Genomic DNA, 14807 nt, shown 5'->3' with positions numbered 1-14807 from the left:
AAGCCGTCAACCTCCAAGGACCAGTTAGGAAGAATGGAAGATACATTTGCCAGAAGCAAACAAGCCTCTTTGTTGGGCTGCTAAGCGCACCTGTGCACGTCAGAAGGGACCTAACCTCACCTCAAAAACGAAGTGAACTTGCGTCTCTTTGATCCTGTCCAGGGAAGGGGCTGAGCTAAATGGACTGTTGGAATGGACTCATGGCATCTCCAAATCCTGAGGTTCAGAGACCAGCTGCTTAGAGCCACATGCATTATTCCTTTTCTACAATTCATGTTGAGGTTTATTTAAAAAAAAAAAAGTCAGGTCCTTTTAAAGTCTCTTAGATGTGAGTATGTCACGAGTTTTATAAATGAGTAGGTCAGATGTTGACGTCCGTGAGCAGCATTAGTACTGTTGTCATCATTTGAGATGACATGATGTGAATTTTAATATCCTATTTTAGACATCCAGCTTAAGCTAGTGTTCTCTGAATGACAGCTGTATCAGTACAGCCATCATGCAGGTGCTTTCATGTTCGCAACCTCAGGAAATCATCCTCAACTCTTTCCTCTCCCTTGTTTACCCCCTCCCATTAATCTTGTTGTTTCTACTTCCATGATGTATCTGTTCTCTGTCTCCTTGTCCCTGTTCACGTCACCCTGTCTGGACTAGTACAATAGCCTCATACCTTGGCTCTCCATTCCGATCCATCTTCCATACAGACGACACATTGATTTTCCCAAAGTACCATCTAAACACATCATTACCTGCTTAAGAAGCTCCAGTAACTCCCTCTGGGTCTAAGAGAAAATTCAGATTCCTTGGTTTGGAGTTTTTCTCTTCCCCAACCCCCATGCCCTACACCTAAACTCTGTTTCATTTAATTTTTAAAATTAATTCTTTTTACTGTGAATTTAACAGTCATCCACAAACAGACATTTCAATATGCAAAGAAATACAAGAAAGGCTTATATAAGAAACCTTGAATTTCTAGTATGTACAATAATTTGTTGAGAGAGAATATGTTGTGTATTTGTGTGTGTGTTTACATACATACATACATACGTATGTGTGTGTTTGTGTATGTGTGTGCCACGCAGTCTGCTAGGCATGAAAGGATTCTGTGTTTACGTGTGTGCCTGAGTGGTTATGTGGCTGCTCTCTTCTGCACTTTTTTGTTTTCTGTGCATTTTAAAACCTGTTTTATGAATACCGTTTGCATTTGCATTTATCACTCGCCACCAGCCACCTCTGATTAGAAGACCTTCCTTACAACAAATATGTATAATCCAGCCAAACAAATCAACACATCAGACACATCTGAGAGCGCAGATCTCCTTCTGGGCCTCTCAAAGACATGTGGGAGGTATGTTTCATCACTAGTATTTGCTGCTTTGATCCGAATGCTGAAGTCCTTCAAACTTGTTTTCCTTTATATTGTTGTCATCACATAAATTATTCTGCTCATTTCACTTATTATCAGTTTATACAAGGCTTCTCTTTTTCTGAATCTGTCATATTTATCATTTCGTGTAGCTCAGAAATATTCTGTTACATTCACAGGGCAACATTTTGTTCTGACGTTCCCCAACTGATGGGCAGCTATTTTGTTTCCAGTTCTTTTCTACTACCAAAAATGCTGCTATAAATACTCTTCTATCTCTGAGGCCTTTCGTTTGTCCTTGAATACAGACTGAAATTCAATGACTTTTGGGTTACAGTCCCAAAATTATTTTTCAAAATGATTGAACCAGTCCACATCTCTACCAACGTATATAATTGTGCCTGTTTTCTCAAACAGCAACTGTTTTCCTCCCTTGTCATCTTTGGAATTTGATGAGTATGAAATAGAACCTCAGATGTTACAATTTGCATTTCGTTTTTGTTTTTTTATTAATTGATTTGTTTTCAGTTTTCTACAATCACTTCTATAAATTTTAGATTTTCTTTCCCTCCCTCCTTCTTCCCTCTCCCCTCCCTCCCCAAGATGGCATGCAATCTTATGTGGGTTCTACACATAAATTCTTAACTAAATACATTTTCACCTTAGTCATGTTGGATGGAAGAATTACAATGAATGGGAGAAACCATGAGAAAAACCAAAACAAAACACAAGAGAAAATAGTCTGCTTCATTCCATAATCCAGTTCCACAGTTCTTTCTCTGGATGTGGAAGGCATTTTGCTTCAAGAGTCCATTGGGAATTTTTTAGGTCCTTGCATTGCTGTGAAGCACTAAGTCTCCCAGAAAAAAAATCCTCGCACACTGTGGTTGTTGCTGTGTACAAAGTTCTCCTGGTTCTGCTCCTTTCACTCAGCATCAGTTCATATAAGTCTTTCCAGGCCTTTCTGAAGTCTTCCAGTTTATCATTTCTTATAGCACAATGGTATTCCATTACTTTCATATACCACAGCTTGTTCAGCCATTCCCCAGCAGATGGACATAATTTGCATTTCTTTACAATTAATGATCTGAAGCATCTTAAAGTCCTTCACAAGATGACTCCGCACATATCTTGTTTCCATGGATTTATGTGTGTGTTGTCTTCCCCATTAGAATGAAAGCCATTGAGAGACTTAGATGGTTTTGCTTTTTTTTTTTTTTAAATACCCCAGTTTTTAGCTGTGTTTGCCAGGCAGTGAGTGCTTGTGGATCACCTGGCTCTAGCTTAGGCCTGTTGCCCATTGCTCTCCTCCACTCACAATATGTTCCAGCCGACATGTCCCCTGTCCCTGAGCCTTTGCACAGGCCATCCATCCCCTGTACCTAGATGCACTCCCTCCTCACTTCTTAGCCTCCCAGGTTTCCATCAAAGCTCAACTCATGTCTTCTCCTGCAGGAAGTCTGTCCTAATCACCCCAGACGCTAGTGTCCTCCCCTCCAGAGATGACTGTATACTTCATTTCCTATGTACCTGCTTTCTCCCTGCAGTAAAACTGAGAAGGGGCTGTGAGGTTTTGTCTTTGTTCCTACAGTGCCTGGAAGATGGAAAGTGCTAATAAGTGCTGCTGAATGCTATTTGAATTGTTGAATAAATTGATTCATGACATTTATGTAGAGCTTTTATCTAAGCCCAACTCAGATCATTTTGGGGCTTTGCTGATTCAGAAATCCAAACCAGAACAGCCCAGCATCTGTAATCTGAAAACTGCTGCTAAAATACTGCCTTGTGTCTCTGAAGACCGTTTTCATATTCCTTGCTAATCTGGTTTGGGATGATTCACTTTAACCTCTGCCATCAAGACTCCTTGGCATCATGGGAGGCAGGACTTGGGGTACCTCCTGTCAGGGAAGTCCTCTTTATTTCACAGGAGTACGTACCCTTTCTGAAATTTTTGCAAAGGAGGGGTCACTAATGGAACAGTCATTCAGCCACAGATGAATACCTTCCTGTTTTTTAACTCCATCACCAGGGGAGAGGGAAAGAGGGAGGCAGAAGGTGGAGGGTCTGGCAGCAAGCAGAAGGAATTATTCAAGTGAGTGATGTATTTGCATTAGTATTCCACTCACTGCTATAATTCCTTTCTCCCAACTCCACATTCCCACCTACCCACCCAAAAAAAAGAAGAGAGGTCTGCAGGGAGAGCCTGGATCACTTGTTTGCAGTGTTGAAGAGGGAGTGGCATAGAAAATGCTAAGAAAGTTCTTTCTGTCCGTGTGACCCTCCCCTTCCCCCAAGACACCTTTCTTTTTTTCCCCAATACTCCAGTAAAAAGTTTCATCTTTAATTGCCTCTTTTCTCATCATGAGGATTAAATGAACAGTGACAATTGGCAGGTCATTCAGACCCACTACTTGTTCCTAATCACAACCTGTCTAAATTAAGTGGCATTGTAAAGCAAAATGAGACACCTATTAAACTGGCTATGAAATTTCCTTTGATTCTATCTTTGGATTTGATTTCCTGCAGGATGGGCCTCTTTGGGATTAATTGCTTTAGCATCTTTCAGTAAAACCCATCCTAGTTAGTGGCCTGAGTCAACGAAAGGAACCGGGTTTACATGTTGAAAAGTACTGTCCTCCAAATGAATGTCAGAACTGTGGCCATTGAGTTCTATCTCATCCAAACCTGACAGCTCTTTGCTTGTCTTTTTTTAAAAGGCATAATATATGTACATATTCTCAATGAATATCTTTTCTTTGCAAAGTAATTTAAAGCAGTACATTCAGAAATATTTCAAAGCTAAATTGGCTCTCTATGCAAAAGAATATACTTAATTTCAGATTAGAATTAAAATAGTTGTGGAATACTTGTTAACATTTTAGCTATAATAGGAAAAGTATATACTTTATTTGGTTTTGAAAGGATAGTGTTAATAGAAGTGGTTGTAAAATGGCAGGAAGCAAGGTGGTGAGCTGCTTAAGGCCAAGGCATGGCTTTGAACTGTTTTGGGGGGCCTCCATAGTGCCTAGTCCCTGACTGGACACACAGGAATATATTTTGGAAGGTACTTGAGGGGCATCTAGTTAAACCCCTGCTTTTACAAATGGGGAAACTGAGGAAGTAGCTTGCCGAAGGTCACAACAGAGGTAAGATTTGCACCCAAGTTCCAAGTCGGAATCTCCACAGCACCATGGCTTCTAGAAGATAGCCCTCAATAAATCCTGGCTTATTTGCCTGTTCTCTTTGCCTCTGTGCAGTGAGGAATGGGGTGGGGGAAGCGCCTTTGATCACAAGTGTGATTATTATAGGCTTTTCAGAGGGAGTATTGCAGGTATTATCAGTGAAATGTCTTGTCTTTGTTTCATAAAGCCCACTCCTGTTTTGTTGTTGTTTTTTGAATGTTTGCTTCCACCACACCAGTTTCCTTTTCCTTTTATCTTTGCTCAGAGAGCCTTTTCATAAGCTGCTGGTTCAAGGCCTTATCAAAGGGCAGACCTTCCGTCTACCATCTGGGCAGTATCTGAAGAGAGAGGAAATTGATCTCACGGGTAAGAAACAGTTTGGAACATTTGGTACAGGTGCATCCAGAAAGCCTGAGGCCAGCCCAGAGAAGAAGGAGTGCTGCAAGTCATAGCTGCTTGACAAAGCTACAAAAGCAGCAAAAAGCTACAAAAGCAAAGCTGACAGAGCAACAAAAATGTGTTGGTCTTGCCATCCCCCAGCCTGAGATTGTCTCATCGTGTGACCACTCAACCTCCCTAAAACCACTTCTCCCTCTTTATGAGGTGAGGCTTGGATTCAATCCTTACAGGCATTTCCAGTTCAGAAACTCTTTAATCAAAACCAATGCTCATTTAGAAGACCCTACTGTATGCTTTGGATGATGGATACAAAGACAAAGAATGAAATAGTCCCTGTTCTTGGGGGAATGATGTGTTTGTCATCACATAGCACCAGGATGGCTTTAGCACAATTGTATTGTTTCCCTGAGCTGCATCTGGCCAGCATGAGTAGCGCTGCCCAGAGAGCATCGTCACCAAGTAGTGTTGGACAGCCCAAAGGTTGCCTCATTTTGTCCAGGCCACAGCAGAACTGAACAGAGAGGTACCCCCACTGGTGCCACTGGGAACTCGAGGGCCCAACAGGTCTTTATGTTCCTTAGAGCCTCAGAAAATCTGAATCTAGCACTTCTTTAAAGCAATTAACAGGGTCCCAGATAAGCTGTAGCATAAACTCCCTTTAGGTCCCGAGGACCCTGACCAAACACTTTCTCCTTTCTCCCTCTCCCATCCAGCTGTTTCCCCTGCATTCCTTACCATTCTCTCTGCCTCAAGGAATTTTTATTGACAGCACATCAGGTGGAAAGATCAGGGTATGGTTGAATTCTTGCCCTAAATCTAGAACAGTGACTTAGAAGACAAATACTAATGTATTCTTTCCTGCTCTTTTCCCTAGTCATTTTAATGGATATTAAATCAGCTTTTAAAATGAACACAAAGGAAATTACTTTCTTGCTATTATAAAGAGACTACAATATATTTTTATATTGAAATGACTGTCCTTGTTTTATTTGGGACAAACCATTTCCTCTCTCTGGGCACCATTTTCCTTCTCTATAAAATGAGGGGATTGGACTGGATGATCTCTGAAGTCCCTCTCAGCTCTAGCATTCTCTGCTTCTATATCTTGTCATTGTCTCCACCTCTACCACACATACACTAGCTATGTGGTCTCGAGTTTCTTCATTCATGAAATAAGCCATGTGAATTATATATTCTATAAGGTTTGTTTCAACCCTTAATCCCCTGCAACTCTGTGACTCCTGAAAAAAATGAGGTAGTAAGGTGGGGGATGGATTTTATTTAAAAAAGAATCCTTTTTATAGTATAACACACTGAGAAAGGCTTTAAGATATGAATCCTACAAATAGTAAGGGTTGCAAATGGACACGTTAGGCTTGTCACACATCCAGTGATCACTTTTATATATTGGTTTGACCAGGTTCTTTATTCCAGATAATATTATAATTCTTTCTAGGTGAAGAACCTGTTCATGCAAAAACCAAAGAAAAGCTAGAAGTAACGTGGGAAAAAATGAGTAAATCCAAGTACAATGGACTAGATCCTGAGGAAGTGGTGCAGCAGTACGGGATTGACACTGTGCGGCTGTATGTCCTTTTTGCGGCCCCTCCAGAGAAGGATCTCCTGTGGGATGTAAAGAGTACGTCTGCTGCTCACCCTTGTAGTGGGTTTAGGGAAGTCTGCTCTGGGTCATGGAGGAGTCAAGACAGAGCTAGGAGTAATGAGAATGAGGAAAGTCCAGCATCCAGGAGTATCCAGTGAGGACAAGAGCTGTCTGCCTCATCCCTAGCCCTCTATAGACTGATTTCATTCAACATTTGCCATAGGGCTGCTCCAGGTCAAAGAGTCCATTCCCTTCCAGAAGGGGCCTGAGAAATCTGCCCTAAACCTGGTTCAGCTTCAGCCTAAAGGACCTCGCAAAGGGATGTCATCCCAGGCCAGCTTCTAGATCACCCGAAGAAGAAATCCATTCCTCCCCTACCCCCTTCCCACATCCCATGCCGCCCCAGGTCCTTTGGATTAGAAATGACTTCACAGGAATAATTATCCTAGGATTGTTTTGTCCCTGAATAGACTACATAATAGCTTCTCATTCTGTCCTTACTTGCCCAAGAAATTGTTATGGCAGGATGGAAGACCCTAAATGACTCACTTAAACTTTCCAAGCCTCCCTTTCTTCATCCATAAAAACAAGGGGAGCCAGCTGAGAGATCTCTGATGTCCCTTAATGATCCATGTCTCTGTGGCTTTGTAAATAAGCAAAGAGGAGGACTCTTACATTTGAGTGCTGGCTGAAAATGAACCTCATTGTCATCTCTTTGTCCCCTGGCCAATGCGCATTGTATGTGAATGAAAGGACAAATCATCCCAATTGCTCTAATTAGCCCCAGTCTTGAGTGAGCCCCATGGCCTTTAATCCTCCTATCTCAGTTCTGTGAAATAGGGACAGCCTGCCTTACAGGATGGGGGGGGAACACATCTGATAGCCAATGGGCAGAAGAGAAGGCAGCCTCATGCCTTTTTCTGCCCATTTTTTAATTAACTAAATATCTCCTGTTCTTTCCCTTTCCTGGCACTGTCCTCAGCTGATGCTCTCCCAGGGGTGCTGAGATGGCAGCAGCGCCTCTGGTCAGTGACAACCAAATTCATCGAGACCAGGGCTTCTGGACAGGTGCCCAGCCCTCACCTGCTGAGTCCCAAGGAGCAAGCGGAAGCCAGGAAGCTTGAGGAGTATAAGAATACCATCGTCTCTCAGGTCAGAAAAATCAAGAGCCCTCACGGGCCCAGGCTGCGGTGCTGCTGTTTGCGTTTGTCTGCTTTCTGTAGTCTTCTTGCCCAGACCTCGGGGTCCCCTCAGTGACCTTGACTTCAGAGGGTTCTTGATTCCTCCTTGTGCCACTCTCTGCAGTTCCTTCTTACTGTGGTAGCCTAGACCTTGTCGATAGCACTTACGCAGCAGCTTGTGAAACTTTCCCCCTTCCCTTCCCCACCCCAATCAGTCCCCACAACACGCATCATCAGGAGGGAATGTCCTGTGGAGAAAATAACATTAAAGTTGCCTTTGAGGAATAAGAAACTCCAGAAGGTCTTAAAACATTTGTCTTTCCTTAATTATAAATTTAGACAAATGCAGCTTAACTGTTACAAAAACAAACATGCAGCCAACCTAAACAGTAGACTTTTGCCACTTCTGTTCTGATTATGTTAATACCACCACTAAAGTCATACTTCAGAGAGGCATCGTGGTGTAGTGATCAGAGCCTCAGCAAGAGGTGGGGTCTAGTCCCCGCTTCTAACACATACTAGCTGGATGACTTGGGAGGGTTCCTTTACTGTTCCATGCCCCTCAGGCAACTCCATGAGACTCAGTTTCAGAATTGCTGATGCCTATTGGTGGAGAATTCTCTATTCCTCCAGGCCTTCCCTATACCAGTACAATCACAGATCTGACTGAAAAAATGTCTCTATCTGTTATCTAAGCCTAGAGTAGAAGCAACCCTGTGTTTTCAAGGGCAGCCATGTCCTTGGATCCCAATGAGCTTGGGTGGATCTTCCCAACCCATGAAGGCTTAAAGTAGCCACCCAGCTAGAGACCAGTTTGTTTTTTTTTTTTGATCCAAGAACCAACCTAGCTCAACTGAGAGGCTTATAACCAGATAAGTAGCCAAGTATTGGACTATGGAGACCTAGTGATTCATAAGGATAATCTGTTAAAATATAGAAAGGCAGTGATCTTCATTTTGAGTCAGAGGACTGACCCCAATGAAACCAGAAATCCTTGAACTATTGAAATAATGCAAAATCATGAGATGTTATCCCAGCTCCAGCACTACCTGGGTAACCTCAGCAAGCCCATGAAAACTCCAGGACCTCGTTTTCCCCAGACATAAAATAAGGAGTTGGGCCTAGATGGCTTCTGAGATCCCTTCCCTCTCCAGAGCTATGGTCAGCTCTGGCCTGCTCAGGCTGGAAGGGTCCTTAGTGACCATCCCATCCAAACTTCTCAGTCTTCAGACAAAGATACTGAGATTCTGAGAAAGCGAGGAACTTGAACTCAGCCCTTCTGACCCCAGACCTGGGGGTCTTTTCACTGGGCCATGACTCTTGTGAGTCCTGTAACAGAGCTAGCTTTTGCAGCTAAGTAACTTCAAAGTCCAGTTATTACATTTTGGCCATGGAGATGATAATACCATTTCCTACATAAAAAAGAAACATAAGGGTAGATTCAGTAAAAGAGATTTCTAACCATTTTCACCAGATGGGCTTTTTTTTTTTAACAGTATTATGACATTCAGCTGCTTTTAAGAAAAAATGTCACAAATCCTTGAAAGAAAGAACTTGAAAATTCTATAGATGTTTCTTTGCTGGGCATCTAGCCCGTACCCAAAATTCCTCTGTCATCAAATTTAAGTGGAAAAAGATGAAAGTTGGTTTGTAGATATGCTGATTCAAGCCTTTAAGTTCAACCAATTTTTCATTTACATGGGCCCAAGTACATGAGTGTATCAACATGGAAACATTTCTCCTTCCTAACCTAAAATAGCCCTGTTTTCGAGGGTGGCTCTTTTTTTAATTATTCTTCTTCAAGTTTCTTTTTTTTTTTGATAATCAGTGGAAGGTTTTTTTAATAATTTATTGAATGAATTTAATAACTTGAGTGATGCTTGGGCAATTATTTTATCATTAAATATTTATTTTCTGTGCTCCAGGATTTTTAATTACTTAATTCAGTGGATTGTGACATGTTAGTGAATTTTACAATCTCGAATTTTTTAAAGGGTGTCACATGTTCATTTTTTCTGCTCAAGGTAAAAGTGAGCAGAAAAAAAAGAGCTATATTTCATTCAATTTTATTATTCCTTGTCTTGATTCCATGTTTCTTTCCTAGGTAAAGAATAATTTTAGCCTTCTTGCCAGTCATTTATACCATGCAGATTAATGGTATCTAACCAAGGGTTTCTAGTAAGGGGCATCCAGCAGACCACCACAATCTTTGTTGTTAATTATATTTTTTCAACAGCTTCTTTGGGCCATCCAAAATATGGTTCAGAGAGTTATGGCTCACTAGTCTTTTAGGTTCGTGATTTTTGTGTGCCTTTTCAGACATACTTGACATTATCTCTTCTTCAGACAGTCTACCCTCTAGCCAAATTGGATTACTTATTAGCTCTTCTCCTAACTTGACCTTCCCTCTTCCATCTCCATGCATTAACCCAGGTTGTGCCCAAACTGGACTCCGTCCTCATGCAAAATTCTTATCTTTCTCCAAAGAGCATCTTAAGTGTCCCCTAGTCAATGTGGCCTCTCATGATCTCTCCACATTCTCTCCTTAAATGACATTACTTCTATTTATCTTCATCCATGTTAGAAGTAGAATGTAAGGTCCTTAAGGACAAGAACTGTCTCATTTTTGTACCTAGAAGAGTACCTGGCCTATACTTTGTTCGCTGAGAAACACTATATTAAGTGTTGTAGAGGACAAGCTACTTTCAGAAAGTTTGAGTCTAATAAAGGATAGAACTGATCAAAACATAGTCAAAGCAATATAAGAATACTTACATCATATATGAATGACATCAGGACACTGAGAGTATGTGTTCAGACACCAAGAGCCTCCCCCAGAGTGTTTCTGCTACGCCAGCCTCTGACACCCTGGCCTGGTTATAGATGGGGATGCTCTGTTATTCAGGGATCTCCTGGCCAGGCTGACCTGGGGCAGGGAAGAGGGGCGTGATTTCTTTTCACATAACTGCTCCTGTGACAGAAAGCGTTTGACCCATTTCAGTGGAAGGGGGGCTTATCCTGATGACATGACTGATGCTTGAAATATTCATAGGTGCGCTAATTACACACGTAGACCCCTCCCCCCCACACCTGGGGAAAGGTGGAGTTTGGAGCCTCCATTACAGACACTTCTTTATACTCTCAGTCTTTCTCTTTAGCAGCTTCTGTGTTCACTGTTCAAGGTCATGTGTGTTCATTCATTGAGCAGAGATCTGCTCAGGCAGTGCTATGTACACATCACCATGCTAGATACCGGGGAAGACAAAGTTGAAAACGAATGCAGTTCTTGCCTTCAGAGAACTGACCGTTAGCATGTTTGTCAGCAGTCACTGTCTAAGTTAAAAGGGGTTGAGTACAGGAGAGCTCCGAACAGCATGGAAGCTTTGGGAAGGGATCAGTTCTGTCTTTGTGGGGAAGAGGACATCTCATCTGGGCCTTGAAGGAAGGCAGTGGTTTCCAAGCACAGAGATATGCAAGGAATCAGATTGGGTGTAGGAGAGGGTAGGACAGGCCAGGAAATGACTAATTGTTGCTTAGATAATCATAACGTTGATTAATATCATCAAAGATGACATTCCTCTAATTTAACCTTTTTGGATAATCAGAAGTTCTGTAAAGAGTTTGAAATCCATGTCCGTGGAAGGGAGCACACACAGTGATCTGAGATCTTTCAAATCTTGTGAAATAAAGAATTCTGTTAGGACATAAAAAGTCATTTTAATAAAAGTGGATACCTTTCACCTCTAGGTAACTACCCATTTCACAGAAGATTTCTTACTGAATTCTGTGGTTTCCCACCTGATGGGACTCAGTAACGCACTCTCGGTAAGTGTTCTGACTTTTCTAACTTGCTCACAGCAGATGCAGCGAGTATCCACTGTCCAGCCAACCATGTGTAACATATCAAACTCTGGATGCTTTTAGTGTGAAAAGAGAAGAGAAATGATGAAAAAATACTGAAACAGAATTAGAATTAACTATATTGTTGAATCACTAAGAAGCAAATTTATAAAAATAACAAATTTCTAGCTTTTAAAGATGTGTGTATGTGTGTATATACGTGTATGCATACATATGTATCATATATACACACACACACACACACATATATACATATGCATGCATAAAATCTCAACTTGGTCATGGAATTGAACATTTTTTAGGTTGGAAGAATCCTTAATCCAACCTTTTCATTTTACAAATAAGGAAATTGAACTGGAGTTGGGGGGAGGGGCGCATGATTTGTGTAGCGTCACAGTGTTAGCTGTCCTCACTGACACTCCATGTTTTTAGACTTTGACTGGATCAAAGAGATTCCATCTCCGAAATCAGCCTTTGTAGCACTGAGCCTCAGTGTTCCTTCACAGTTCTCAGTAAAATTGCCATTTCTCTCCACAGCCTCCGTCAGAATCCCCTCTGCACTTCACACAATGGAATAGCCTAGGCAATGTAGCTCTCTTTTCACCTTTTACATACAAAATAACACATTGTGCTTAATACAACTTCCAAAGTATCCTAATTATTTTAATCCCAAGGGAGATCTCCCTCAGGGAAGCACCCTAAGTGGGTCACTTAGAGAACTGCTGAGCTGGGTGTAACCCATAACCCGCAAGCACTGCCCCTCCCTTGTACCATATCGGCATCTCCCATCTCTCTCTCTTCCTGGCTGCCCCTCCCCTATATGGCCTGCACTGCATCCTGGCCCACTCCTGCGTTCTCATTTCTCTCTCTCTGCTCCCAGTGTTATGCATCAGGTGTGAATCTGACTATTTCCGAAATGAGCAGATGATATCAGGGAGAGTTGAGTGGTCTGTTTGTTTCTGCCCTTGCTTTTGGTAGCAGGCCCTGAGGAGTTGCAGGGTGTCCGTCTGAGAATGCCTAAGAGGTGTTCTCTAAGGGACACATGATAGAGGGACAGAGATTTGTATACAGTGGGAAAAGATGGAAGGCTGAATTTTTAACTCATTATCCCTATGTCACTGTAGAGTATATCCTTAAGCTTCTATGCCTTGGGGATATTATTATCATTTTTTTCTTTCTCTCCCTTAGCAAGCTTCTCAAAAAGTCATCCTACATAGTCCAGAATTCGAGGATGCATTGGCCACCGTCTGCATAATGGCTTCACCGCTGGCCCCTCACATAACCTCAGAGCTCTGGGCAGGTACTTGATACATTCATGTTATTAATAAAAATCCCAAAATGGCAGGTCATTTTTACTCCTCATGGGCAGTCGTTTTAAGTTGTAAAAGTAGAGCTTAGCAGTAAGATTCAGTGGGATGCCTTTCTCACATCCCAAGGGACCTCATTCCCCCCAACATCATCTGGCTTCAGAGCTACAGCAGCCCCTGCCAAGTGGGTACCAGGGTCCCATTGGGAGGGCAGGTAGAGTAGCATGTGACAAAAGTGTTTCTCAGAGCACGCAATCCCTCTATTATTGTTTTAAGAGGAAAGGCCAGTGGGTAATCCGCCTCTTCAGCTAGAGAAAGGGGGCAGCAGAAGGGAAGTAACTAGCCAGATATTGCCTCGTTCATTGATGGCTGAGCCCTGCAAAGCCCTCCTCCCCACTATTCAAATTAAATAAGAATACGTGATAAGTCATAGGAGTGAGATGCTAATCATTTATAATTGCCCCTGCTGAGCAGTTGTGCTACAAGCAGTCCCAAAGTGCTTTCATGCCAGCTTCTTCATGGGATGCCCGGTCCTAGTTTTATAGAGGAAGACCTGACTTTTCTAGGCAAGATTGACACTTGACCCCCTGGGTTCCGAGTGACCCCTGGAGCTTTCTGTTCCGCCCCAGGCTCTCTCCTGAGCTCCAGTCCAGTTTGGCAAACCTGCCTTGTGGACGACTTCACCTGAATGTCCTGTTGACAACTCAAACTCAGCCTCTCCAAAACAAAACTCCTTATCTCTTCCCTGAATTTTTCCTTTTCTGTCTAGGGGGCACCACCCCCCTTCTAGTCATCCAGTCACCCTCCTCAGAAGATCTGTCACTCACCCCACATCCACTCCACTGATTGGCTTGTCAAGCCTTTTGCCCCTGGTCCCAATCTGGTTTTCTATCCTTGGGATAGAATCGTAGATTTAGAACTGGGAAGGGAGCCTAATGGGCAGAGTCCCACTTGCTCCTTTTGGATGAGAAGACTGAGGCTATGGGAGGCTCAGTGACCTGCCAGAAAGTATCTGAGGCAGGAACTGGAATCCTCCACTACCTCTGACACCTGCCCTTCCACACTCTATCCCTCTGCCTTTGCTTGGGCCATCCCCCAGACCTGAAACACAGCCCTTCCTCTCCCCTGCCTCTTCAGTCCCCTTGCTTCTTCCAGACCTCAGCTCATGTGTCACCCACTGGCTGCACAAAGGGCTGCTAGTACCACCCCTCCCCCAGTTACCGTGTACTGATTCTGTGCAGATTTTGCCTGTATTCGCACATGTTCATGTTACCTCCTGCTGCAGAATGGACGCTTACCGAAATTACAGACGGTTCATTTTTGTCATGTGTGTGATAGGCACTGGATCAGTTCTTTATTGACTGAAACCTTTCCTTAGCTATTGACAGCATTTTCCTATCTATTTAAAAAGAAATTTGATAATAGGACTATTTTTTAAAGGTTCAATATTTTCATAATCTTCCTTTGTCGGAAAAAAGTAAAATTCTCTTGATTTGTAAATGACAGTGCACATAATAATCCAGTCCATTTTAGAGAGTCACTTCAAAAACACAGGGTTTTAGCAATTTGGGAATAAATGCCATTTTTTAAACCTATAGTCCTTGCTGACTTTTGAACCTTGTCACACTAAGGAGAGATTGTGAACTTAATATTTTCTCAGCAGTAGCCCAAGATGTAGAGATAAAAATGTAACCTAAGGAGGTGATTTGGTTTCCTAATAGAATTCCATCGTACCATTGCTTGACCTATGTCTCTAAGCCATTTGATAAGTAGAGATCATCTGATGGTTTTAGAAGGAGGTTGAAATACTCTTGAAGAAAAAGCAAGGGCATGTTGAGGTGGTACAGTGTCTAGAGCAGCAACCCTGGAGTTTGGAGGATCTGAGTTTAAATCCAGCCTCAGACACTT

At 42.4% G+C, this 14807-nt stretch overlaps 1 protein-coding gene across 4 annotated transcripts in view; it reads left to right on the top strand.

The window, feature by feature from the left end:
- Window positions 1–14807, top strand: part of LARS2 (leucyl-tRNA synthetase 2, mitochondrial) — a 165041-nt gene that overhangs the window by 132727 nt on the left and 17507 nt on the right. For all 4 annotated transcript variants that reach the window (XM_072651392.1, XM_072651394.1, XM_072651393.1 and 1 more), the window contains 5 exons: window positions 4814–4914; window positions 6404–6586; window positions 7533–7702; window positions 11479–11556; window positions 12781–12892. In XM_072651392.1, coding sequence (XP_072507493.1) covers window positions 4814–4914; window positions 6404–6586; window positions 7533–7702; window positions 11479–11556; window positions 12781–12892 — 644 coding nt within the window. The remainder of the gene's footprint in view (window positions 1–4813; window positions 4915–6403; window positions 6587–7532; window positions 7703–11478; window positions 11557–12780; window positions 12893–14807) is intronic.

The sequence above is a fragment of the Notamacropus eugenii genome, chromosome 3 (genome assembly GCF_028372415.1).
Source record: "Notamacropus eugenii isolate mMacEug1 chromosome 3, mMacEug1.pri_v2, whole genome shotgun sequence".
NCBI classification, from domain to species: domain Eukaryota; kingdom Metazoa; phylum Chordata; class Mammalia; order Diprotodontia; family Macropodidae; genus Notamacropus; species Notamacropus eugenii.
This window is presented reverse-complemented; position numbering and strand designations above follow the sequence as displayed.